Raw genomic sequence first — 26,472 nt, 5'->3', positions numbered from 1 at the left:
CTCCAGCCCCCTTAATCTCTTTAATAATCTATTTCTTCACATGAAAATGTGTATAGAACATAATAGGGATTTAAAGATAAAGGAAGAGTATTTTAAAATGTGTAAATAATAGAACAATATAGCAATATAAACTTTTAGCACTTTGGTTTTTTTATGCCCAGAAGATAGCACATTGGCATTAACTGTCCTACCCTCTGCCTACCTACCAGTGTTCTTGAAACTCATCAGCCAGTTAACTTGCAGACATATTTGCCGGTCTCATTTAGAAAGGACACATTCAAAATTTTATTTATAGCTTTTGACAGTATAATTCTTCTACTGCAATTACAAAAGTTTTCTTTTTCTTTATTCTGATAAACATTGGATAGTAGGAAGCCCTACTTGTTTTCAATATTGGTTGGTATTCATTGTCTGGTATTAGTTAGTCTATATAATTTGAATGCCAGGTAAAAAAGAAGAGGGGTGAGTATTAAATTGTTTCTTAGATTTTTTAAAATAAAACATTTATTAATTAAATTATTTTATTTTCCACTTTAAGATATTTGATTATTATTACTTGTAATGAGTAGAACATTCTGGATTTTTTGTTTGCAGACTATATTAAATGTCAACCTAAAAGTAATTTAAAAATTGCTATTATTGTGGGTAGGTGGGTGGGTGGTAGGTAATGGGTTATAGAGGATGAACATATCACAGAGCATATGTGAAGATCAGAGGATAGTATGTGAAATTAGTACTCTTCTTCCTCCTCCTTCATATGGGTCCTGGGGGTTGGACTCAGGTCATCAGAGCTTGCAGTACAACCACCTTTGTCTACTGAGCCACTCTGCCTTTTATCCCCCTTAAAAATAAACTTTAAAGCTCAGTTACCTAAGAAAGAATTGTAGGTAAAAGTTTTTGCAACATTTTTATAATTTTCTCATTTTTGGATTGGCATATGAAGTGCTGACATATTTTTAAAGTTATTAATTTCATTCAAGGCAGTTTGTTTTACAGAATGTAGGCTTGAATTTAGTTTTCTAATGTTGAGAAAGCAAATGGTAGTGTCTGCTTCTTTAAACTCTTCATTTATTCATTTAGAGGCTATATGTGTGTTTGTATATGTGTGCTTTTTCAGTGCTGAGGATCAAATCCAGGGCCTTGTGCCTTGACATGCTAGCAGGCTCTATTGCTGAGCTGCATCCCTTAGCCGTGTACAACTGCTTATAGAATCCTGTAACTTCCCTGTGATAGTTAACTATAGGATACTCTTCAGTCTTTTTATTAAGTTCTCCTACATTGCTAGTTTCTCCTTTAAAAGAGATTATTTAGTTATTAGAGACTAGTGGGACTGTCAGACTATAATAGACAAAAGTACTTTAGTTAATGCTCTTAAAAATTGGAAGAGAATACTGAAGCAAACATAGATCAAAACCTCTTAGCTGATTAAGGTAGTAAGTTATACCTAGAAATTGGAAGGCTGAGCCTATAATTTAGATTGAAAACTTGCCGAGTGTTTTGTTCCAGTGCCCTCTATTGTGGGCTACTTTACGAGGTATGTGAAAAATGTTTATCATGCAGTAGGATGGAGACATTAAAACTTCTGTTTATATTGGACTTTTACTGCGTGATTTTTCATTTCTTTTATTTGTAAATTACTATATATTTAATACTGCTATGATAGGATATATGAGCTATACATACGCTTTATGTTAGTTGAGCTCAGAATGCATTAAAAGGTAAAAGCTGCTGTATTTTAGATATCTATGCATCCCTAATGAATGATACTATTTAACAGTAGCCTTAAATAGCGGTTAATTTTGAAATTGTTTTATGATGAGAACTTTGAAACATTTTTTATAAAATGCTTCAACAAAAAATTTCTACAAACTTTGTTTGAATAATTCCGTTAGAATATATGATAACTACTTTAAAAGTTTATCTCATAAACTTGAGTATTTGTTTTCCCAATACTTCAGTTACCATTGGTTATCATTCAGACACTTTGGTTATCGTCAAACAAAAACATTGATAAGTTAAACAGCTGATTTAAAATTCTTCTCGTCCCACTTTTGGCCATTTTGGGTGTGGTTGTGTGAGTATAAATTATATGTTTAAAACTAACCCTTTATTTTATGTTATAAAATTTATAGTTTGCCACCTATCTTTTTATGTCATCTAATTGGGTGATTCTTGGAAGTCCGTAGTCTCAGTTTCAGTTCCTGATTTCTTTGGTGGGTCTTTGCTAATAACTTTAGCACATGGCTACTGATTGTACATTCTTGCTTCTTACACTACAATTCTTTGTCTTGAAAGATTGTTTGTTAGCCTTTTTAAAAAAAAAAAGATTTACTTTAATTATGTGTGTCTTCATGTTTCTGTGTCTCTGAGTGTATGTACACATGTCTGTGTACTGGTACACATAAATGCACATGGAGGACAGAAGAGAGCACCTTATTCTTTTGAGCTAGACTTAAGGTGTTTGGTGGATGCCTGGCTTATGTAAGTGCTGGGATCCAAACTCTGGTTCTCATGATTGTATAGTTAAGTACTTTTAACCAGGGAGCCATCTCTTTAGCTCCCAAGGCTCAGAAGTTTTTTGTTTGTTTTTTATTTTAAATGTGAATCTTAGTGGTTTTGTTTTTATTCTGAAAATTGGTGTTTACCCATTGTTTTACCTTGATTTTTTTTTTAAATGTTCTATTTGAACTTTTTGATTTCTGGAATTTTAGCAAAACAAGTCCTTGCTCTGCTTTAGAATCTTATCTGTCATCTTTTTAATCTCTTACTGTTTTGAAATGTCACTACTTTGTATTAGCTAAGTCTGACATTTTGATGAGTTGTATATTAAATCTGAGAGATGGTATAGTATAATTGAAAAAATACCAAATTTAACTGTAGAGATATAGATCATAGCTTTTTTTTTTTTTTTTGGTTTTTCAAGACAGGGTTTCTCTGTGTAGCCCTGACTGTCCTGGAACTCACTCTGTAGACCAGGCTGGCCTCGAACTCAGAAATCTGCCTGCCTCTGCCTCCCAAGTGCTGGGATTAAAGGCCTGTGCCACTACCGCCCGGCTAGATCATAGCTTTAACTGGCTAGATGCTAAAGCAAGTTACTAAACTCAATCTTAATTTAAAGGTCTTTTGAATATAAAAAAATTGCTTATTCTCAAAATGGAACACTGCACAGATTCCTAAGTTATAAAGATATCTAGAGAGTGTTTTTCTGTTATCAAGCATTTTGTCCTAAGGCAACTTTTCTTTTTTTTTTTTTTTTTAATATTTATTATAGATGGTTTTTTTTTATTAGACATTTTATTTACACTTCAGATGCCATCCCCTTTCCCCATTCCCCCCCCCTTAGAAAACCCCTATCCCATGCCCCCTTTTCCTTTTTGCATTTATACATTTTTTAAAAATAATGTTAATCATAGGCTTTATAAGTTTGGAATTGTTCAATCAGAGGTGTAACCCACTGACCAACCTAGATATAACAACTATCTTTGACTGGTGGAGATACATGAATATCTGCCTCCCTGTCTCCCCCCTCTTTCTCTCTTTCATCACCTAGCTTCTCCTCTCCTTCTTCTCCCCTTCTTACTCCTTCTCTTCCTCTCAGTACTCCTCCCACCTTAGCTCCTCCTACACATCACCTTTCCTGTTAAAATGAAAATTTTCTCACAAAATACAATTAGAGCATAATTATGTCAATTTGTACCAGTGAGGTACAAGATAGTTCTAATACCCAGTCCATCCTTTTGTTGACTAACCAGCACCTCTGTCATCTATCCTAACTAAAACATTTAGTTTAGTTTAGAACCTGGCTTTAGGATGAATGTCAGCTAACGACCATCCACTCAAATCTTTTCTCTTAAAGTAAATAGCTATAAGTTTTCAACCCCGTCAGAAATCCAGAATGACTGAGTTAACTATAATTGTGGGAAGCACAAAGCATAGCTTCTAAAACTTAGCCAATTTATAGAGACCTTTGAACACCTGGACACTCGCTGTACTTCAAAATGTTGGAGCATCTGTTCTTCTGCCTTTTGGCCCAGGATCATCTGACAGACCTTAGTGTTGCATAATTATTAAGGGCTGATTACTCTGTCTAGGCAGATATAATCAGTCGACTATTCTGCAAGTTTGTCCTTTTCTGGTTAGTAATTTGTCTGTAGAAGGAAAGTGGCAATTCTTGCCTAGTGACTGTCTCACCACAACTGGAGTAACTCCAAGGATGCTCAATTTCTTCTTAGAATTCAATATAGGAAGCTTTCCGGAGCAGATAGGTCTCTAATGAAAATGAACATTAATACTGAAATGTTTGTCATGTCAATTCTAAGGATTTCTGATGTTTTGAAAACCAGCTATCCATGTAAGGTAATCTGGACTGTTGCCTGTTAACTCCACTCAGCTATTTCTAAATAAAACATAGAGAACACCCTTATAATAAACTCCAAGTCATGAATTTGCTATAGTCCCTTAACTCACAGGCTGACCATCTCAAATCAGTTAAAAAAAGTTAAAGGACGACTGGGTCTAAGCTTTGTATTCCTAAATGTGTTATACTGGTACAATGCCTATGAGAGTAACAATATTCATCTCACTCTTATATCACTAAGAAGCTCATGCCAATGAAAACCTTAAAATTTGTAAACAAAGTAAATTGGTGCCATTTAAGAATTTATATCTTCATCTTGATATTAATTATACAGATTTCTACTAATAGGTTATGGCTATGCAATAACCCCTAGCTAATCCTCTCTATTCCGACAAAACCACTACTTTTCCCTAGAAAGACAGTCCAACATTTACCACCTTAGTCCCCAAGACCAGGGAATAGGGGCGCTGACTCATCATTAGCTTCTTCAAGCTGATTATGGGCATTGAGATATTAGAAGAGGAGTGGGGGGAAGAGCAAATTGATAAGCCTCTGATGCTGTGTCTTCGCTGCCTCCAGATGGAATTCCCGGACCTCAGAGGTTTGAGCAGGTCTGCCCAGCTTGCTTGTTGAGTAGATACACCAAGGCTGATCATTCTGCAATATACAATTCTCAAAACAACTTTTAGTATCAAGATAGTTTTTTTTTTTTTTTTTTTAAAGAGGGCTGACATTTTATTAAGAATGTTGGTTCTAACCGCTTTTCTATTTTTTCCCCTCTTTTATTGGATATAATATTTACATTTCAAATTTTATCCCCTTACCGCATTTCCCCCACCACCCAGGAACCCCTTATCCCATCCCCCCCCTCCTGCTTCTATGAAGGTGTTTACCCACCTACCCCCAGACCCCCTTCCCACCCTCAGATTCTCCCCGCCTCTGTGCTCAGCCTTCAGGGTACCAATGACCTTGTCTCCCACCTATGCCCAATAAGGCCATCCTCCCCTACATATACAGCTGGAGTCATGTGTCTCTCCATATGTGCTCCTAGGCTGGTGGTTTAGACCCTGGGGAGCTCTGGCTGGTTGGTATTGTTGCTCTCCTCATGGGGCCACCAGCCCTTAAGGTTCCTTCAGTTTACTCTCTAACTCCTCCATTGGGAACCTTTGATCAGATTAATGGATAGCTGTGAGTATTTGTCTCTGGGTATATCAGACTCTGGGGGACCTCTAAGGAGACAGCCTTATCAGGCTGCTGTCAGCTTTCCCATCCTGACATCCCTATCAACGTCTATTTTTGGTGACTGCCCATGGAATGAATACCCAGATGGAATGGTCTCCCTACAACCCCCCCTTCAGATTCTGTCCCACACTTTGTCTCCATATTTGCTCCCTTGGGTATTTAGTTACTCCTTCTAAGAAAGACCTAGGCATCCTCACTTGTTCTTTCTTCTTCATGAGCTTCATGTCGTCTGGTAGTTGAATCTTTGTTGTTTCAAACTTTTGGGCTAATCTCCGCTTATCAGTGAGTAAATACCATGTGTGTTCTTTTGTGATTGGGTTACCTCACTCAGGATGATATTTTCTAGTTCCATCCATTTACCTAAGAATTTCTCGAATTCATTATTTTTAATAGCTGAGTAATATTCCATTGTGTAAATGTACCACATTTTTTGTATCCATTCCTCTGTTGAAGGGCATCTGGGTTCTTTCCAGCTTCTGGCTATTATAAATAAGGCTGCTATGAACATAGTGGAGCATATGTCTTTGTTATTTGTTGTGGCATTTTCTGGGTATATGCCCAGGAGTGGTATAGCTGGGTCCTCAGGTAGTGCTATGTCCAGTTTTCTGAGGAACCGCCAGACTGACTTCCAGAGTGGTTGTACCAGCTTGCAACCCCACCAACAATGAAGGAGTGTTCCTCTTTCTTCACATCCTCGCCAGCATCTACTATCACCTGAGTTTTTGATCTTAGCCATTCTGACTGGTGTCAGGTGGTATCTCAGTGTTGTTTTGATTTGCATTTCCCTGATGACTAAGGATGTTGGGCATTTCTTAAGGTGCTTCTCGGCCATTCGAGTTTCCTCAGTTGAGAATTCTTAATTAAGCTCTGTACCCCATTTTTTAATGGGGTTATTTTGTTGTTTGGTGTCTAATTTCTTGAGTTCTTTGTATATATTGGATATTAGCCCTCTACTGGATGTAGGATTGGTAATGATCTTTTCCCAATCTGTTGGTTGCCGTTTTGTCTTGTTGACAGTGTCCTTTGCCTAAGGCAACTTTTCAATTGTTTAAAATGAAGAGGGAAAAATAACTTTTATGAAAAAGGCTGTAATATTTTGTTTCTGACCTGGCACATCCAGTAGCTACCAGCCTGCCTGGTCATTACAGCTGCTCAACTTCAAGAACATGATGTTCACATCAAACTCCAAGGAAATAGCTTTATAGGCACATGTGGCTATTTAAATTAATTTTAAAAGAGAGTTAAAAGTCCACTTCATTTAGGTATGGTGGCATAGGTCTGGAATCCATGAGTACCCAAGAGACTGAGACAAGCCAATCACTGAGACCGATGTTAGCTTGAGCTACATAGTAAGTTTAAAGCTAGCCTAGATTACATGGTGATACTTTGTCTAGAGAAACCAAACCAAACTCTTCAGTTGAAGTAGACACTTTCTTTTTGAGCTAGGTATGGTGCGGTACAGCCTTAGTCTCCTCATTGAGGAGGCGTTCAAGGCCAGTCTAGTCTACAAGGAGAGTTGCATAGAGACCCTGGTTCAAAAACGAAACAAAGCAAAAAGAAAATAAACAGACATACTGGGCAGTGGTGATGCACACCCTTCATCCCAGGGCTAGGAAAGCAGAGGCAGGAGGATCTCTGTGAGTTCAAGGCTAACCTGATGAGTTCTAGGACAGCCAGAGCTATCTCAAAAACCTTTCTCCAAAAATCAAAAACTAAAAAATAAATTTAAAAAATTTAAAATTAAAAAATGTTTAAAAATCAAACACTATCTTTCCTCCTTTTTAATTTTTTTAAAAATTATTTTATGCATGAATGTTTTACCTGGATGTATGTAAGTGCACTGTATGTGTGCTTGGTATCAGTAGATGCCAGGAAAGGGTGTTGGAACTCCTGGAACTGAAGTCACAGATTGTTGTGAGCTGCTGTATGACTGCAGGGAATTGAAACCAGGCTTTCTGAAAAACAGCAAGTGCTCTTAGCCACTAAACTATTTCTTCAGCACTTATTTAAAAAAATTATGTACATATATATGTGTGTGTGTATGTATATAATTTTATATAAATATATACACATATATATCTATATATCTATATATGTACCATAAACTGTACATTGAGCAGATACTCTCCATACTCTATCTGCCCTTGTTTTTCTTGCCTTTCCCTCCTTCCAGTCCCTTTTGTTTTCTTAGACAGTTTCACTTCTATTTTAATGTCATTTAATATCTGTACATAATTTTATGTATATAAAATCTAGGAACCACAAATGAGAGAAAACATATTTGTCCTCAAGTTACATCCATTTTCCTGAAAACCACACAGCTCCTTTATGACATATATATATATATATATATATATATATATATCTCCATTGTGTATAAGTAGATCACATTTTCTTAGTCTTTTTTTTGTTGTTGTTGGACACTGGGTTGATTCTATAACTTGATTATTATGTACACATATATAAGTATTGTAATACTTTGACTTGAAGTCTTTTGAGTAAATGGTCTGGCTGGATCATCTGGTAGGTGTATTTTTAGTTTTTTGGTTTTGGGTTTTTTTGTTTTGTTTTTAAGGAACCTTCATTGTGCCTTCCATGGTGACTGAACTAGTTTACATTTCTAATAGCAGTAAGAATTCCTGTTTGTCAGTATCCCCACCAGCATTTGGTGGTCTTGTTTTCTTTATGACTATCATTCTGGCTGGGGTAGACAGACTCTTAGTGTGGTTTTGATTTGCATTCCTCTCATGGCTAGTGAAATAGAACTGTCTGTACATTTCATTAGCCAGGTTGTTGTATTTCTTGCTAAGGCTTCTTTGTTCTTTTATATATTCTAGATACTAACCTTCTGTCAGATATATAGGTAGCAGAGATTTTCTTCATTCTGTAGGCTGTGTCCACTGGATTGACTGCTTCCATTCTTTGCAGAAGTTTTTTTTAATTTTATGAGGTCCCATTTGTCAGTTGGCATTATTTTCTGAGTGACTGGAATCATAATTAGAACTGAGTACTTGCCTATACTTTTATCTTGGACCATTTTTCACTATAATTGTCTCTAATAGTTTCAAAATTTCAGATCTTCATTAAGGTCTGACTCACTGGGTGAAGCATAGAGGTCTGTTTTCCTTCTTCTACATATGGATATCTAGTTTTCCCAGCATCATTTGTGGAAGAGACTGGTTTTTGTGGTTTTGGGGTTTTTTTCAATGTATGTTTTTGGCATCCTTGTCTAAAATGGGTGGCAGTAGCTGTGGTTTTATGTCTGTCTTTCCTCTCTTTTCCATTGATCAGCATGCATGTTTTGGTGCTGGTACTGTTTTTGTTTTGTTGCGATGGCTCTGTAGTATAACTTGATCAGTATAATGATGCTTCCAGCATTATTTTGCTCAGGATTGTTTGGCTATCTGGGATCTTTTGTGCTTCCATATGATCTTTAAAGATTTATTGTTGTTGTTGCCTTTTCTGTTTCTGTGTAGGATAACATTGACGTTTGATGGGAAATACATTGAATTTGTAAATTGCTTTTGTAATATTCTTCCAATCCATGACTATGGGAAATCTTTCTATCTTCCAGTGTGTATTAGTTACTTTTTCATTACTGTAACAAAATACCATGGTCAAGGCAACTTACAGAAAGAAGGGTTTATTTGGGTTTATGGTTCCAGAGGGATAAGAGTCCAGCAGCGGCAGGACAAGGAAGTCAGGCAGCAGGTAGGCAGAGTGGCTGGAACAAGTTGAGAGTTCACATCTTAAACCACAGAGAGAGCAAACTAGAAATGGAAAACGTTTTTTAGCTCTCAGTGTCCAGTTTCCATAGTATACTTCCTCTACACCTTAACTTCCCTAAACAGTACCACCAAGTGGGTAACCAAGTATTCAAGCATCTGAACCTATGTGAAAGACACTTCATTCAAACTACCACATAATGTGCTCTTTAACTTAAGTTTTTAATATAAGAATGTCTTCTATTTCCTTGGTTAGTTTTATTCCAAGGTATTTATTTATTCATGTCTTTTTTTGGAGCAATTGCAAATGAGGTTGTTTACCTGTTTTATTCCCAGTTTGTTACTAGTAATAGGAAGGTTATAGTAGCCACATTTCATTATAGCCCCATGACTACTTTTTAGACATCACAGATTAAAACATTTTTGTTTTCATATAGTTTTTCTGTTATAGAGTACTATAATCTAGAACTCATGTCATGAGACACTTTCTAGACAAGCAAGAAATACAAAAAGAATGAAAGTTGTAAATGAAATAATAAATAGGTCAAATGAAGCTGCATTAATAAAGATTGAATGAAAAATACATAGCATTGGAAAAGCATCATGAAAGAAAACAATGTGTAAGTTATTTAGAGGCTGCTGCTTCTTAGTTGAATATAATGTAATATTTCGGCAGCTTCTAGGAATTTTGTTAATCACATGTCAAGCTGGTTTGGTTTAATTTTTTAAATATTTCTGGCTTTGAAGGTGTAACTTTGGACATGATAAAAAGAGAAAATAGAATCATATAGAAAACAAAGTGATATTTTAACTTAAAATTGTATCTTTTAGTGAGTTAAAGAACTCAGAACTACATAGGATTTGTTGTTTATATAAACATGCTAAACATGTTAAGCAGATGTTTGGAAATACTTGGTATTCAGAAAGAACTTTAAACATTTATTGTGCTGTTCAAAACAGGAAAGGAACAATTTTTTTAAGATATATTATTTATTCTATTTATATGAGTACACTGTAACTATCTTCAGACACACCAAAAGAGGGCACCAGATCTCATTACAGATGGTTGTGAACCACCATGTGGTTGCTGGGAATTGAACTTAGGACTTCTGGAAGAGCAGTCAGTGTTCTTAACTGCTGAGCCATCTCTCCAGCCCAGCAATTTTTTTAGATGTATTAATACCTTAAGAAATTTATGAGATGCACACTTAGCTACACACACAGAGAAAGGAGCACAAGCTGGCCAATGAGGAATAGATAAAGTCTCAGCAGTTTGAAGATTGAGGCATGATTTCCAGTATGAGGCTTGCCTGGGATTCATAGCAAGACCCTTGAAGAAAAAAGTAAAATAAAGGGATGGGGAGGAAGGAAGGAAACGAGAGAAGGGGAGTGCAGGTGAGACACAAGGGAGGAAATGAGGCAGAGGATGAGAGATAATTGAACAAAGTAATTTTAGTACAAAATATGAAGTTATACTTTGGGTGCTGGGAAAATAACTTCAGTTGGTAAAGTGCTTGCCATTCAGGCCTGAGGATCTGAATTCAATCCCCAAAACCCCATTTTAAAAAATCACTTGTTTTATAATCTTTGTGCAAGGAAGTTGAAGACACAGAGCTCTCTGGAGCTTGCTGGCTAACTGAGAGAGATTGTATTTAAAAAAAAGGTGAACTGTGTCTTGTGTAGTGACACCCAACTTTGAACTCCATCTTCCACATACATAGTGCATGCACACACAAAAAGTATAGCTTGGAGGCTGAGGGTATAACTCAGTGGTAGAACATTTCCTGTCATGCATAAAACCCTAGTTTTGATCCCTAGCACTGTAAAAATAAACTTATTTTGATTGTAACAATTCAGAAAAGAATATTTTTTTCTTATTTGAATTTAAATTGAAATTGAATAAATTTTGAATTTGACATTTGAAAGGGCTTCTGTGTGACGTAAACAATCATCTTTGAGGGATATTGGAGAAGCCTAGGGCTATTTGATATCTTTAAAAATATTTTCAGAAGATTTATACTTACTTTCTTCCCTACATATCTATCTCTCTCCCTCTGTCCCCCCCCCGTGTGTGTGTGTGTTGTGTGTGTGTGTGTGTGTGTCTGTGTCTGTGTCTGTGTCTGTGTCTGTGTCTGTGTCTGTGTGTGTATTTGAAGATAGAACCCAGATAAGAATGAGCTATATCCAAAGCTCTATTTTCTCCTTTTTGGTTTATGTTGCTTATGAGCAGGTATTGTCATTAGATTTAAATTGAATTATTTTTTTCTATTAGTGCTCTTTGCCATGACTGAATTGTAGGTTCAGTTATATGATAATTCTCTTTTAAGACAAGCCACTATAAAGACATTTTTATTAATATTTATACTTTGCATTTTCTCTGTATTAGTAGATCATAATACATGCACTTCAGGTTCTTTTATCTTAACTACTTAATTAGAACATTTTATAAAAGCTTATATATTTAAGTTACAGTAAGTTGTACTAAGCTATGGGGACATGAACATAAATTATATTTTGTTTTTGTTCTCAAGGATCTTATAGTATTTTAGGAACATATGGCAGAAACATTTTGTTAGTCTATATGTGTTGATCATTGTACATAACCAGAACAGAATTATACTTAGGTAGTTATTAAAGAAGAAAAATTCTGTTAAAAAAATTCTATGACAAAGCCACTTCTAAATACTTTATTTACCAGTATATTGTTAGTTTGTCATTATACAAATCATAATTAGAAAATTCAAATAGTGTAGGAAAGAATATATTGGAAAATAAATTTCTCCTTTATTTCTACTTGATATTTCCAGACATTCTTTTAAATCTAGCTTTTCTAAAGCTTTTAATAATAATTCATGTTGCGTGTCAGTAGTGGCTTTAAATACTTTAATGTGTTATGTGTGTTATTAGATGTACTCCAGCTCTTTGCAGCTCTGCTCATTTCTCTTTGCCATCTGTTCTTACACTGTCTAATTTCTCATTTTAGTGTTCCTTTTAACTCAAGCTGATTTTTTTGTTTGACTTTTTGATACTTGTCATTTATCTACTGAGATTTCTTTTTGTTACTCATCAAGATTCTTTTCTTCTTTCAGATCTTTGGGTCTATGGGCCTTTGTTTGAATAGATTCATAAAGAGTTCTTTCAAGTTTGGTAACTCAACATCTGGGTCCACATGGAGTCAGTTTTTATCAGATCCTCTTTATTGTCCTGTTTCTTGACATGCCACAATTTTTAGTTGAAATTTGGCTGTTATGGTATCCTCATAAGGGTGGTTGTTTTTCGTTCTAAGCACTACTATTTAGCCTGGAGTCAGGCAGACTTATCTCCCCAGCACTATATAGCAGCTCTGTCAGACCAGTTCTTCCTTTTTAAAGCTTATTTTTATTTTGGCTTATTATCTGGGAGCAAGTCTGTGGAAAGAATTTCTTCCTGTACCTATTACTATTTGATGTTAGCTAAGAACTTGGACAAAGATTATAGTCAGATTTTTAAATTCACCCTTTCTGTGTCCTTTTTTTTTGGGGGGGGGGTTGTGAGTGGGAGATAAACACTTTTTATTTCCAGCCTATTTGCTATTGGTCTCTGTTCATTAATATTCTTAACAATAAAGGTTTCAGTTTTCTGCTGCTTGTGTTATATATGATTAAGGAATACTCTGAATTAAGAAATATCAAGTCATAGATCTTGTGTTATGTAACTTTTGAAGGTAGATTCTTCCTAGTGTAGATTCTTCTGTAGTCTACATTTTTGGGGGAGGAGCAGGTTATTGGGATTATCTGAGGTCTATCTCTCCTGCATGTAGAATTTATAACAAACCAATGATCCAAGCAAAGTTTATGCTCAGATTTTGGGTCTTTACCTTTTTATGCTTTCCCCCCAATTTTAAATGCTTTAAATTTCTATTTGTACTTGCAATGTTGAGATTTTCTCTTCCATGTTGAGCTACATGGCTTTTTGGTTTTTATTCACCCTATTTGATAGTGAAATAGAAGAATCTAAGCAGAAAATCTTGTAGCTGAACTCAGCTCTGTTCCTTTTCTTCCACTGTGATTTGCTTTTGAGATTTTCTAGTTTTAAATAGGCTTATTTTTTTTTTAATTTGTGTGTATGAATGTTTTGCCTACATGTATGTCTGTGTAACACTTGGGTGCCTGGTGTCATGGAAGCCAGAAAAGGACATTGATCCCCTGGAACTGAAGTTATAGATGCTTGTGATCCATTGTTGACAGGTTGGTGCTAGGAATCTAACCAGTGCTCTTAACCACTGAGCCATTTTCCAACCCCTGTTTTAAACAGACTTTTAAAAATAGTCTTTTCAGGTTTAAATGTTTTCTATAAAGAAGCTTACCCAGCTACATTTAGAAAAAAATCTTTTTTGTTCCTTGGATTTCCATTTGTTTTGTGTGTATGTGTGTGTGTGTGTGTGTGTGTGTGTGTGTGTGTGCATATATAGTCATTGCACACACACATGCAATGACTATATATGCAATATTCAAGTCTTTCAAAAATCCTACAGTTTTTGATGTTCCTAAAAATGACTGTTTAGTTCCCTGTCAGTTAATTTATGGATTTATGTTACACTTCATGGGGATATTTAAAGTGGGTTAATCAAAAGGAAATTATAAACTTTTTCTAGAACATTTTTAATTCTTTGTGATTTTTTTTACATTGTCTTAGTTATTTTTCTATTGCAAAACACAATGACCAAGGCAACTTATAAAAGACTGCTTTTAATTTGGCTTGCAGATTCAGAGGGTTGGAGTCCGTGATAGTGAAGCAAAGGCACAATGGCAGAATAGCTGAAAGCTATACTTTGATCCTCAAGTAGGAGAAAAAGTACACAGTGACAAATGACATAAATAAGCATGTCTTTAGATATGACATTTTGAAACTTGAAACTTTCAGTGACACACCTCCCCCAGGGGCTATAACATCCAAACCTATCTAAACAGTTCATCAATTGGAGACTAGTATTCAAACATAGGAACTTGCAAGGGTCACTCTCATTCAAACTAGTGCATACATGTTATTTATTTTCTGCTTTTCTGGTGCGACAGTCTCTTTTATTCCTAAGTTGGGAGTTTAATCAAATGATCTTTTATAAATTTATGCTCTTTCAGAATTATTAGTCTAGGCTCCAGAAAAAGTGTTTGTTTTTTTTTAAAAAAATATAGTTAGTAAAGAATTAACTGAACATTTAGGTGTCTTTTTGACTGACAGTCACAAGTGATTCATTCACTCATTGTGGTAGTCTTTACTTCTATTGGTCATTTCTATATAGAGGTTACTTTAGGACATTTAGTTCACACAGATCTCTTCCTGACTATTCCTTACCAGTCTCAATCACCCACTCCTCTCATTGTCTTTGCAGTTAACTGAAGGTTGTAAGCCTTCTATCACTGTTCTCCCTTAAAGGGTAGATTATAGGTATGTGGGCAAAAACATAGGTAGGGGGTATGTGTTTGCCATGGGGTGTGTGTGTGTGTGTGTGTGTGTGTGTGTGTGTGTGTGTGTGGTTGTGGTTGTGGTTGGGTGTGGGTGGGTGTGGGTAGGTAGAGGTCTCAAGACAGCTTACAGGAATCTAGTTTTCTCCTTTCATTACATGTGTCCCAGAGCACCATTACCTACAACCTTCATTATTTTCTCCTGCTTAAAAGATCTTTCTCTCTAATAATCACTACTCTTGAATTTCTAGTTTGAAAGACAGAAATAGGCACTGGGGAGATGTCCTAATTGGTAAGTTTCCTGCTGTGCAAGCATGAGGACTAAATCTCTGGCACACATGTGAAATGGCAAGTATGGGGGCATGTGACTGTAACACTAGTGCAGGAGGCACTGGAGAAGCTGGATTTTCAGAGTTCACTGACCTGTCAGTCTATCCTGTCAGTGAATACAGTGAGAAACTATCTCAAAAGATGACGTGGAGAACGATTGAAGGCAATCCACATCGACCTCTGGCCTCCACATGCATGTGTACACAGGTGCATGTGTACCTACATATGTGTGTATGCACGCGCACATACACACACACACACACACACACACACACACACACACACAAATAATTTCACATTAATAGGAAAGCTCTTGTGTAGCAACCTGTCTAAACTGAGCCTACAAAGATAAAGGATACACAAGATAGGAGAGGGTTGAGGTTTAAAAGGAACATCTGCTGGTAATAAGGAACAAACATTAATTCCTGTATATGCAGCTGGGTACATTGGAAAAGAGCATGGGGCTTTGGTTAAATTGGATTTTAATCTTAGCTCTAAAACTTCTTTATAAATATACAAACAAGATAAAGTAGGGTTGTTTATTGTTTTAAGTAGAAGGAAACATGAACTTGTTAGCTCACTGATACCTAGTGATAACAGTAAGTTGTCTCCTTATACTTTTTATTGGTTTTTTTTTTTAATGTTATTCTCTGGGTCATTATCATTAATTCATACTATCTAGAAATAGAGTCCCCGGGAACACTTATTTACTGTGTTAAGAGTTGTCCTTGAGGTTTCTGTTATAAGTTTTGCCTCCTCTCTACATAACAATATCCAAGAGATAGGAATGTGGAAGTAATTGAATCACCTTTCTCTCAATTGACTCTTGGTAGTCTCCTAAAAACTGTGTACAGACCTAACCAACAGGTCTAGCCTCTGTAATAGAGTATTTCTAAGTTATTTGGGACATAGACTATTTATGAACAGGGCTGTATTTTCTAGAAATTTTTTTCAGTACTACAGTAATTGCTTTTGTAGCTTCAACAATAGTACATGTTTGTCTACTGTGACATTGGATATTTGGGATTCAAGTGCCAATTTTTGAAGGAACTTTTTTTTTGTACATAAACTTTTTTTTTTATTAGATATTTTATTTTTACTTCAGATGGCATCCCCTTTCCCCATTCCCCCCCCTTAGAAAACCCCTATCCTATGCCCCCTTTTCCTTTTTGCATTTATACATTTTTTTAAAAATAATGTTAATCATAGGCTTTATAAGTTTGGAATTGTTCAATCAGAGGTGTAACCCACTGACCAACCTAGATATAACAACTATCTTTGACTGGTGGAGATACTTGAACCTCTGCCTCCCTGTCTCCCCCCATCTTTCTCTCTTTCTTCACCTAGCTTCTCCTCTCTTTCTTCTTCTCCTCTTCTTACTCCTTTTCTTCCTCTCAGTACTCCTCCTACCTTAGCTCCTCCTACACATCACCCTTCCTGTTAAAATGAAACTTTTCTCTCAAAATACAATTAGAACATAATTATGCCAATTTGTACCAGTGAGGTACAGGATAGTCCTAATACCCAGTCCATCCTTTTGTTGACTAACCAGCTCCTCTGTCATCTATTCTAACTAAAACATGTAGTTCTGAACCTGGCTTTAGGATGAATGTCAGCTGACGACCATCCACTCAAGTCTTTTCTCTTAAGGTCAATAGCTATATGTTTTCAACCCCATCAGAAATCCAGAATGACTGAGTTAACTATAATTGTGGGAAGCACAAAGCATAGCTTCTAAAACTTAGCCAATTTATAGAGACCTTTGAACACCTGGACACTCGCTGTACTTCAAAATGTTGGAGCATCTGTTCTTCTGCCTTTTGGCCCAGGATCATCTGACAGACCTTAGTGCTGCATAATTATTAAGGGCTGATTACTCTGTCTAGGCAGATATAATCAGTCGACTATTCTGCAAGTGTGTCCTTTTCTGGACAGTAATTTGTCTGTAGAAGGAAAGTGGCAATTCTTGCCTAGTGACTGTCTCACCACAACTGGAGTAACTCCAAGGATGCTCAATTTCTTCTTAGAATTCAATATAGGAAGCTTTCCGGAGCAGATAGGTCTCTAATGAAAATGAACATTAATACTGAAATGTTTGTCATGTCAATTCTAAGGATTTCTGATGTTTTGAAAACCAGCTATCCATGTAAGGTAATCTGTACTGTTGTCTGTTATCCACTCAGCTATTTCTAAATAAAACATAGAGAACACCCTTATAATAAACTCCAAGCCATGAATTTGCTATAGTCCCTTAACTCACAGGCTGACCATCTCAAATCAGTTAAAAAAGTTAAAGAAGGACTGGGTCTAAGCTTTGTATTCCTAAATGTGTTATACTGGTACAATGCCTATGAGAGTAACAATATTCATCTCACTCTTATATCACTAAGAAGCTCATGCCAATGAAAACCTTAAAATTTGTAAACAAAGTAAATTGGTGCCATTTAAGAATTTATATCTTCATCTTGATATTAATTATACAGATTTCTACTAATAGGTTATGGCTATGCAATAAACCCTAGCTAATCCTCTCTATTCCGACAAAACCACTACTTTTCCCTAGAGAGACAGCCCAACATTTACCACCTTAGTCCCCAAGACCAGGGAATAGGGGCGCTGACTCATCATTAGCTTCTTCAAGCTGATTATGGGCATTGAGATATTAGAAGAGGAGTGGGGGGGAAGAGCAAGTTGACAATCCTCTGATGCTGTGTCTTCGCTGCCTCCAGATGGAATTCCCGGACCTCAGAGGTTTGAGCAGGTCTGCCCAGCTTGCTTGTTGAGTAGATACACCAAGGCTGATCATTCTGCAATATACAATTCTCAAAACAACTTTTAGTATCAAGATAGTTTTTTTTTTTTTTTAAAGAGGGCTGACATTTTATTAAGAATGTTGGTTCTAACCGCTTTTCTATTTTTTCCCCTCTTTTATTGGATATAATATTTACATTTCAAATTTTATCCCCTTACCATATTTCCCCCACCACTCAGGAACCCCTTATCCCATCCCCCCTCCTCCTGCCTCTATGAAGGTGTTTACCCACCTACCCCCAGACCCCCTTCCCACCCTCAGATTCCCCCCCCCCTCCTGTGCTCAGCCTTCAGGGTACCAATGATCTTGTCTCCCACCTATGCCCAATAAGGCCATCCTCCCCTACATATACAGCTGGAGTCATGTGTCTCTCCATATGTGCTCCTAGGCTGGTGGTTTAGACCCTGGGGAGCTCTGGCTGGTTGGTATTGTTGCTCTCCTCATGGGGCCACCAGCCCTTAAGGTTCCTTGAAGGAACTTTTTATAAGCAGTTTAGGTATAGGAATTGGAGAGCCTATATGTTTTTAGAAAGGTTTGTTTGTTTTTTTTTTTTTAATTTCATTGAAGCAAATATGCCATTAAATGGTGGTAAGTACCAAGAGGCTTATTGATAGACGAAAAGGTTGGTTCAGAATGAAAGCAGCAGTAGCTTTATGGATGAAAAGGAAAAGAAGGAATCAAGAAAGTTTTGAAGTAGATTTGATAGGGGAAAGAGAGAAGTCAAGGATGACTTCAGATTTTTTAACTTGGTGAATAAAGATGACTCCAACTGATATGAGAGACCAAGATGATGAGCCATATAAAACTCAGGAAGGTGTTTTCCCAATTTTGATATTTGTCTTTCACTTAAATCATTATTATTGGTGGTAGTGTGTGTGTGAGAGTCACCACATGCTACCTCGTGCGTGTGAAGGTCTGAGGACAGTCTTCAGAGTCGGTTCTGCCCATCAGGCTGCAAGGCCTGCCTGCCCCGGCACTTTTACACAAGGAGCCATCTCACTTCGATTTTTGTGAACAACTTCTTTACCAAATCCAGTTGAGAAGTGAGTGTAGAGAAAGAATGCTAGAGCCAGTGTCAGAAAACCTAGTTCTAGTCAGATTTACATAATTTAGCTAAATAATTTGAACAGTTACATTTACTTATCACTTGGTTTTATGGTGGTGGTGGTGTGGGAAATATGTTTCACAATCCCTGTAAATAAAATCTGATTTGTTTTCAAGATCAGGACTATTTTCTATACCAAATTCTCATTGTAATGTTTTTGTAATCTTACAGCTGATCAACATTGTGAACTCCAGCAAAATTACCAAAATTCTGAGGTTGCTTTGTTCTGTATATGAGATTATAATGCCACTCTTGCAACATGATTGAGAATATTAAATACTGGATATACTTTTTAAATGCTTAGTTAAGATATTGTGTAAAGCTATTGGAGTTTCTTTATAACTTTGGTAAATTTAGTAGTCATAAGCCTCATATATTAAAAATATTGATAGGTTTCATTGATAAAGCATTTTGTGGTAATTGCACTGTAAGGAAATAGGATAACTGTATACATACATTTGTGAGTAAAAATTAACTTTCTATTCAGCATCAATTTGATTATGAAAATAATAACATTGTTACTTGGTCCTGAGATGCTTTGTGACACTAGGGGATGTAGCTTAGTGGTGGAGCTCTCGACTAGCCTCTACAAGGTCCTAAATTTAATCCCTGGTGGAGAAAAAAAAATTTGTAAGCATCTTAACTTTTGGCAATTAAGAAATATTCCAACTGAAAATTTATATAAAATAGTCATTCTATGGATTGTTTTTGTTTTGGGGGTACTGATTGATATTTGATAACATGAGTTACTTAGATGCTCAATGTAAGTGCTGTATTATTAAACTGTTACACAGAGGTAGTAAATTTAGCAACTATATCAGGTGGAAAGTATATTTTAAAGATTTCTGGGGTTTATTTTAGTCTGATTTGCAACATCTGATGTTTAGTGTTTTGTGATCTACGTAACCACTTTACAAATACACCACAGTAATCACTAGTATATAAAATTCTATGGCTGTTTTATTCTGCATGGAATAGATTTAAAGGTCAACACTACTCTTTTATGTAGGTTATGGGTGCTACATGTGTGCTTTCAGAGCAATAGTGTGAGGAAACTTGAAGTGGGATGGCAGGACGGCCTCATCCCTATGACAGTAACTCCAGTGATCCAGAGAATTGGGATCGGAAATTGCATAGTAGACCTCGTAAACTTTATAAACATTCAAGGTAGGTAGAAAAACATATATATTTCCCATATCAAAGCTCTGTTCAACAACCTGATTATAAAAACCACTGCTTAATTTGATTGTGGTAAGTCCTGTCAGGATGTTTACTCATTTACAAAGCACTGTGCATGTGTGTTTCTCCTGAAATAGCTTTTAGAGAAACCTTTCTTCTAATTTTTCAGTATTTTGGTTTCTTTGAATACTTTTGTCTCTAGATTATGTTAACGTTTTACTTGACACAATAATTAGGTGTTATAATGTGATCAGTTTGGAATTCAGGCAAGTTAGGTTAGTTCTTAGGTGCTTGAAAGTGTGTAATAGGAGTTTTATTTCTTTTTTAAATATATGTGCAGGTTTAAGTTGACAGTTTATATATTTGTGTCAGTACTTGCCTCATACTTTAAGTATGCAAAATTTATTCTGCAGGCATACTGGTCAAATGGGAAAATTCATCTTTACAGACCTCTTCTGGTTCATTTTGAATTTGATGCATGAAATGAAATTGATCTCAAAAGTTCATGCTTATTTGTATGTTTTTTTAACTTTGATTTTGTACTGTGATAAAATGAGTCATTTAAGAATACTTTGTAATATGATATTTTAATGTTAACTGACAGCTAATAAATTCCACATATCGCAGGTATGTAAGCATGTTTTCATAGAGAATTTTGCTATATAAATATTATGTAGAAAATATGAGTGATTGATTGGTACTTCCTAACTCTCCTGAGAAGATACTTACATATATTGTAGAATTTCATGTGTTGTCTTAAATCAATGTTGATTTCATTAATTTACAAGTACGTGGCACACAGTGTAAATATTTTTGGTTTGTTTTATTCTGTGTGTGTATCCTTTAAATAAGACTCTTGTTTATTTCCTAGATAATTATCTTGTTCTTATTTGGGAGGCTTTAAAGATATATGAGTTTTATTACTGTGTGGGATTATAGCTAACTATACCATATTGTATATATATAAATTTCAAGTGAATTTTGTGTTATACTTTCTAACTCTTGATATGTTCCTGCTGATGTGCACTAAATAGTGCATTATTTAATGAAGTGACAAGGGTAGAAATATCAGTTTGATTTTAGAAAGGCTTTATGCATTCATTGGTAAGTTTTATAGTAGTGATGTTTTCATTTCAGAAATCTTTTTTATTTCTATATCCTTAATATCTCTAATTTTTTGTGGTGCTGGAAATTGAGCACAAGGCTTTGTATATGCTAAAAAAAAGTACTTTGCTACTATGTTTTTCATTAGCAACTTTTTAATGTTATTTTGGGGTAAGCAGGGCAGTGTAGTGGCAGCACCCAGGAGTCAGAAACAGGCAGATCTCTCTTGAGTTCAAGGCCATCCAGAGCTATAAACTGAGGCCCTGCTTTGTGGTGGTACGGGAAGAGGGGGAGGAGGAAGAAAAAGAAATTAGTTTAACTTTCTTTTAGGCTGGATGTGGTAGTGTGTGCTCTAATCCTGGCATTTGGATGGTAAAGTTAAGAGGATCAGAAGATCAAGGTTAACTGGGGCTGTGTAAGAACCTGTCTCAAAACAACAACAAAATGTTAATTGGGGCTCAAGAGAGAGGACCTGCCTGGGTTCAGTTCTTAGCACCTACATCTGGCAGCTCGTAGTTGCTTTCAACTCCAGTCCCAGGGTATCGCCTGTCCTCTGGCTTCTGAGGGCACCTGCATGTGCATGCACATGGTGTACATAGACTTATGCAGACATACATGCATATACATAAATAATATTTTTAAATGTTAAGGACAAGGCCAGGAAGCCTTTTGAGTGGATTTATATTAAGCCCCATTTCTGTAAGATATGCCTAAGTAAGAACAACTTACTTTTAGAAGTTTCTTGTCCCGTGTTTTTAGGAATTTCACTTAAGATACTTTAAAGAAAGAATTGTATGATTGTCAAAACAAAACAAAAAACCTGCCTTCATTTCAGGAAGATATTCAAAGTATGTTAGGATGTTGTGGGCACTATTATAGAACACTTGAATATCTATATATAGACTAATTAGAAAATTGTAGGACACATAAATCATGACCTTAACTTGTAAAATGAAGTTCAGAGGAGGGGTCATTGTCCGCTTGAGTTAGTGGGAAATAAGATGACTAGTCCTGAGGCGCTTAAAGCATTAGAGTGAATAAGGGGTGTGTCTAGTCAGACCTTCAGGAGATTACCTGTTCTGGATCTGAGGAAGCAGCTTTGAATAGTACTACTGTTTCCATTAGATAGATTTAAAAAACCGAGTTTAAAAGTCTTGGCCAAGACTATCCAGCAGGTAATCACAAAGCTCTAATTTATAGACGTGACTCTCATTAATTTTCTTTTTAAAATTTTAATAATTTATCATTACAGAGAGGCCAGGTATTTCCTATCACCCAAACTGGTTACTAATTTATGGCTGATATTTTGAAACTCTGTCTCTACCTATTCACTCGCCCCCCCTCCACACTTCACCCCCTTTCACTCTTTAGTATTTGGTATTTGAGTAAAAGTCCCTGTCTTTTTTTTTTTTTTTTTCCTAATGATTTTATTTGTTGTATGTATATGAGTACACTGTTGCTCTCTTTAGACACACCAGAAGAGGGCATTGGACCCCATTACAGATCGTTGTGAGCCACCATGCGGTTGCTGGGAATTGAACTCAGGACCTCTAGAAAAGCAGTCAGTGCTCTTGACCGCTAAGCATCTCTCCATCCCAAGCCCCTGTCTTTTAAGTTGGGTTTTTGTTTAGGTTTGGGGTTTTTGGTATTTAAATCCAGAGGTTAAGAGATAGCTAGTGCATCTTAGTTGCTTAAGAATGTCAAGGTTGGAGTCCTCTGATTGGTTTGACTTTCCTCATAGTCACAAGTTGGATGTGTAGCTCTAGCCCTTCTTCACCTTCTAGGCAAAAGGGAATGAGAAAAATCAATATTTTTGCAAATTTCCAACAGGCATCTGCTTATAAATGATATGCCTGTCTCTAGAACTGGGAGACTGAGAATAAAGAAATACAGTTTTAATTTAGGTATGTTGTTGCCTCAAGCAAGACTGGCAATCTATTAATAGTAAATAAGTGAGCATAGTCTTCCTCAATATAGTAGGCAATGTAAATATTGTCCTGTTAAATGTGCTATATTTTATGTATATTTTTAAATAGCCTTATTCTTTTAATGTCCCTCTGCCTTCTTTGGCTATAATCAAATAAGTGTGGATTTATAAAAGCGATGCTGTTACTCTCTTAAGTGTACTGACTTTTGTTGATAGTCAAGGGCTTGGTGTAGTAATCCTGATTTTTAGGTAATACAATTTTTTGTTTATTTTTGAGTTTATAATTTAATTAAAACTTTTCTCCCTTCCATTTCCTCCTTTCAAACTCTCCCACATCTCTCTACCCAGACTCCTTCAAATCCATGGCTTTTTCTTCACCAGGTATTATTGTGTGCATAAATACAATTTCCTCTCCTTTTTTTTTTTTTTTTAAATTCAGATATGCTATGATGGACCTATATTTTGTGAACAAATAAGTTAGGTTAAATTCATTGAGCTTTGCTTCTATGTCACATACGTATACGTAGAGGAACTTCCTAGCTTGCTGAAGTTGTTAACAGTGATTTCAGTTGAAATATACTCAGCCCAAAATATGACAGCTTTTTTTAAATTACAAATTAGAGATCTTTTACTATTCTAAAAAAGAACCTTAACACCTCTTTTGTATAATGTTAAAATGTCTGACTAAAAGACACACTAAAAACTCTTGGATTTAATACAGTATGACTATGTAAAAACTGCTGTCTGCAGTCTGCTTAGGTTTCTAAAGATAAATGCATACATGCATCCAATATCAGACTTTGCCGCAAGGTTTCATTTCTACCCAGAAGCACACATGCTCATTTTTTTTTTTTTTTTTTTTTTTTGGATACTACATGGAAAGCATGCTTTCCAGTTTCCCTTTAATAGTTCCAGCAGCAATTTAGAATAGGAAAGTTTGGTTCTTAAAAGAATAGTTGGGTGGATTCTTAGGTTGCAGGTATTTTCCTTGTGGTTTAAAGGAGCTTACTTCTACAAGGGATACACTGATACTGAAGGAAGGAGTGGAGTTATCTGCATCCTAGATCCTAAAACCTGGCAAGCTGTCAGAGCTGGAATTAGCTTTACAGATGGCATTTGGCAACATGTCTACATATCTCTAAGCCCTCATCTCCTGCGTTTTCCTCCACCTGCCTATCAATTACAATACCCAATCACTGTTCAGGAATGGAGAAGTGGGATGATCACAGCTCACACGATCCTGTTTGGTTAGAAACGTCAGTGCTGCACAACCCACACGGCTGAGTCAGTGTCTGTGAGAAAATGAGCTGAATTAATATTTAGAGGGGGTTGAATCTCTGAACATTTAAAGCTTAAATATCTGCAACAGCAGGATTACACAGTAGAAAGAGGAAAGCTAAAGGAAGTCTGGACAGGTGAGGTGGGAGGAGACTGGAAGATTTTCTGACTGTTCAGAAGAATCTTGAGGATGATGGAAAAACCAGATGAACTAAAGTTTCCTAGTAATGCCCAAGGATGCTGACCTGGCTTTCAGTGCTGCATTGTTTGAAAAAGCAGAGTCCCTTTACACTCTGATTTCAAAATTTTTTTCTTGTTTTTGTGTGTCTACCCTGGCATATACTAAAGGAAGGTGTGTATTCATTTTTTACATGCTATCTCTGGGTTATAAGTATATACAAGAATGAGAGAGCTAGAGAGAGAAATGCTGGCCTTTGTTTTATAATAGTCATTTACATTTCTAAATATAAAAGATCGTATTTCTGATTTCAGTTTAATGGCACATTTAAAATAAATGGAGTATGTTAGTATTGTTTTCATGGGTTTGGTGCTTTGTTATTTCTTGTAACTTGAGAATGCATTATATTTAGTATTATATTTTATGAATGCAAAACTTGCCTAAGGAAATAAATTTTGAAGCAATTTTATACATTGAAAATAAAATTCAAAATAGAAAAAATGGAATAATTAAAGCTGGAATTAAGGAGATTTTGCTTTGGAATGAATTAAAGATGAATGAAACTGCAAATATGTAGTAATTTTTTACAAGACTGAATTTGTTTGAATGAGGGAAGCCCTGGCTGGGTAAGTGACTATCTAGTCTACAGGATGTGAGTAGAAAAACTAAATGCTGCTACTGAGAGAGATTGCCAGGCACGATTTTTGGGTTAGTGTAATTTAATGTTAACCTAGATAAAAAATTTGTAAACCAGGATAAGTGCTCTTGCTATGACATTCTTTATTGGTGACAGTGTTTACTTGATTTGGAAATTTTAAATGTTAATAAATTTTACTCTGCCTTTATTATCAATTATTTTGTAGGGACTTTTGATATATTCAGACTATTAAAATTATTTTAATATAAATAGTTGTAACATCCTTTTCTTATTTCAACATTCCTTATTTTCCTGTCTAGTACCTAAAAATATGAATGATTGTTCAATTATATATATATATATATGTCTGTCTAACTATATATATATATGTGTGTGAATATATTACATATATTATTGATTATATATACATATATATATCAGATATTATAATCTGATATTAGGGGTCTTGGGACCTAGAAATTATAAGCTTGTTACTATAATAAAATTATAAAAGGACAACTTCAAGGTTAATCTTCTTACCTTATACTTTGTAGAATACTTTTCTTAGGTTCTGCTGGTTCTTTTCTGATAATACTGCTTGTCCTATTATGAATGTGATACATATTCATTACATAAATTTGGTAAGCACAGAAAAGTATATAGATGAAATATTATTTTCCTAAAAGAAAATGTTTTAGGCATTTCATATTTAGCCAAATATGACTATATACACACATATATGCAAATATATATATACATACACACATATCACATGTACACTTAAAATGACTCCCATAGTTGTTGTTATATGTTCTGTTATATAAGATACATTCTAAAATTACGGCATTCTGTGATGGTCTTCTATAGCATAGTGGGTTACACAGTATTTTATATATACTTTGTCATTTAATCAATTGTAGCTGTTCTGGAACTTGGCCATAGAAATGATTAACATGGTTTCATACTATAAATTTCTTCAAAAAAGAGGACTGTCTTAAGGAGTTAAATTAAAATGTAATTTTTATTTTCTGACAGTAAAAGGATCCTTGGTCTGATTTCACCTTGAGCTTATTAAAGCTGTACATAGTATTTTAAATGAAGCAAATAGCTGTAAAGTATTTTTTTAAGGTTCTTAATAAAAACTAGAAAAATTGGGG

General features: G+C 35.5%; 1 protein-coding gene across 8 annotated transcripts in view; it reads left to right on the top strand.

The window, feature by feature from the left end:
* Positions 1 to 26,472, top strand: part of Btbd10 (BTB domain containing 10) — a 63,426-nt gene that overhangs the window by 6,187 nt on the left and 30,767 nt on the right. For 4 of the 8 annotated variants that reach the window (XM_034515211.2, XM_076941112.1, XM_076941104.1 and 1 more), the window contains one exon: positions 20,022 to 20,179. The exons of 3 other annotated variants lie outside the window; for them this stretch is intronic. In XM_034515211.2, the coding sequence (XP_034371102.1) occupies positions 20,079 to 20,179 (101 nt within the window). In that variant the 5' untranslated portion in view covers positions 20,022 to 20,078. Of the gene's footprint in view, positions 1 to 20,021; positions 20,180 to 24,498; positions 24,853 to 26,472 lie in introns of those variants that run through there. One more of the 8 variants, XM_076941115.1, reaches the window with a different exon arrangement.

This window comes from Arvicanthis niloticus, chromosome 1 (assembly GCF_011762505.2).
Source record: "Arvicanthis niloticus isolate mArvNil1 chromosome 1, mArvNil1.pat.X, whole genome shotgun sequence".
Taxonomy (NCBI): domain Eukaryota; kingdom Metazoa; phylum Chordata; class Mammalia; order Rodentia; family Muridae; genus Arvicanthis; species Arvicanthis niloticus.
Note: the sequence above shows the minus strand (reverse complement) of the source record. Positions and strands in the feature narration are given on the sequence as shown.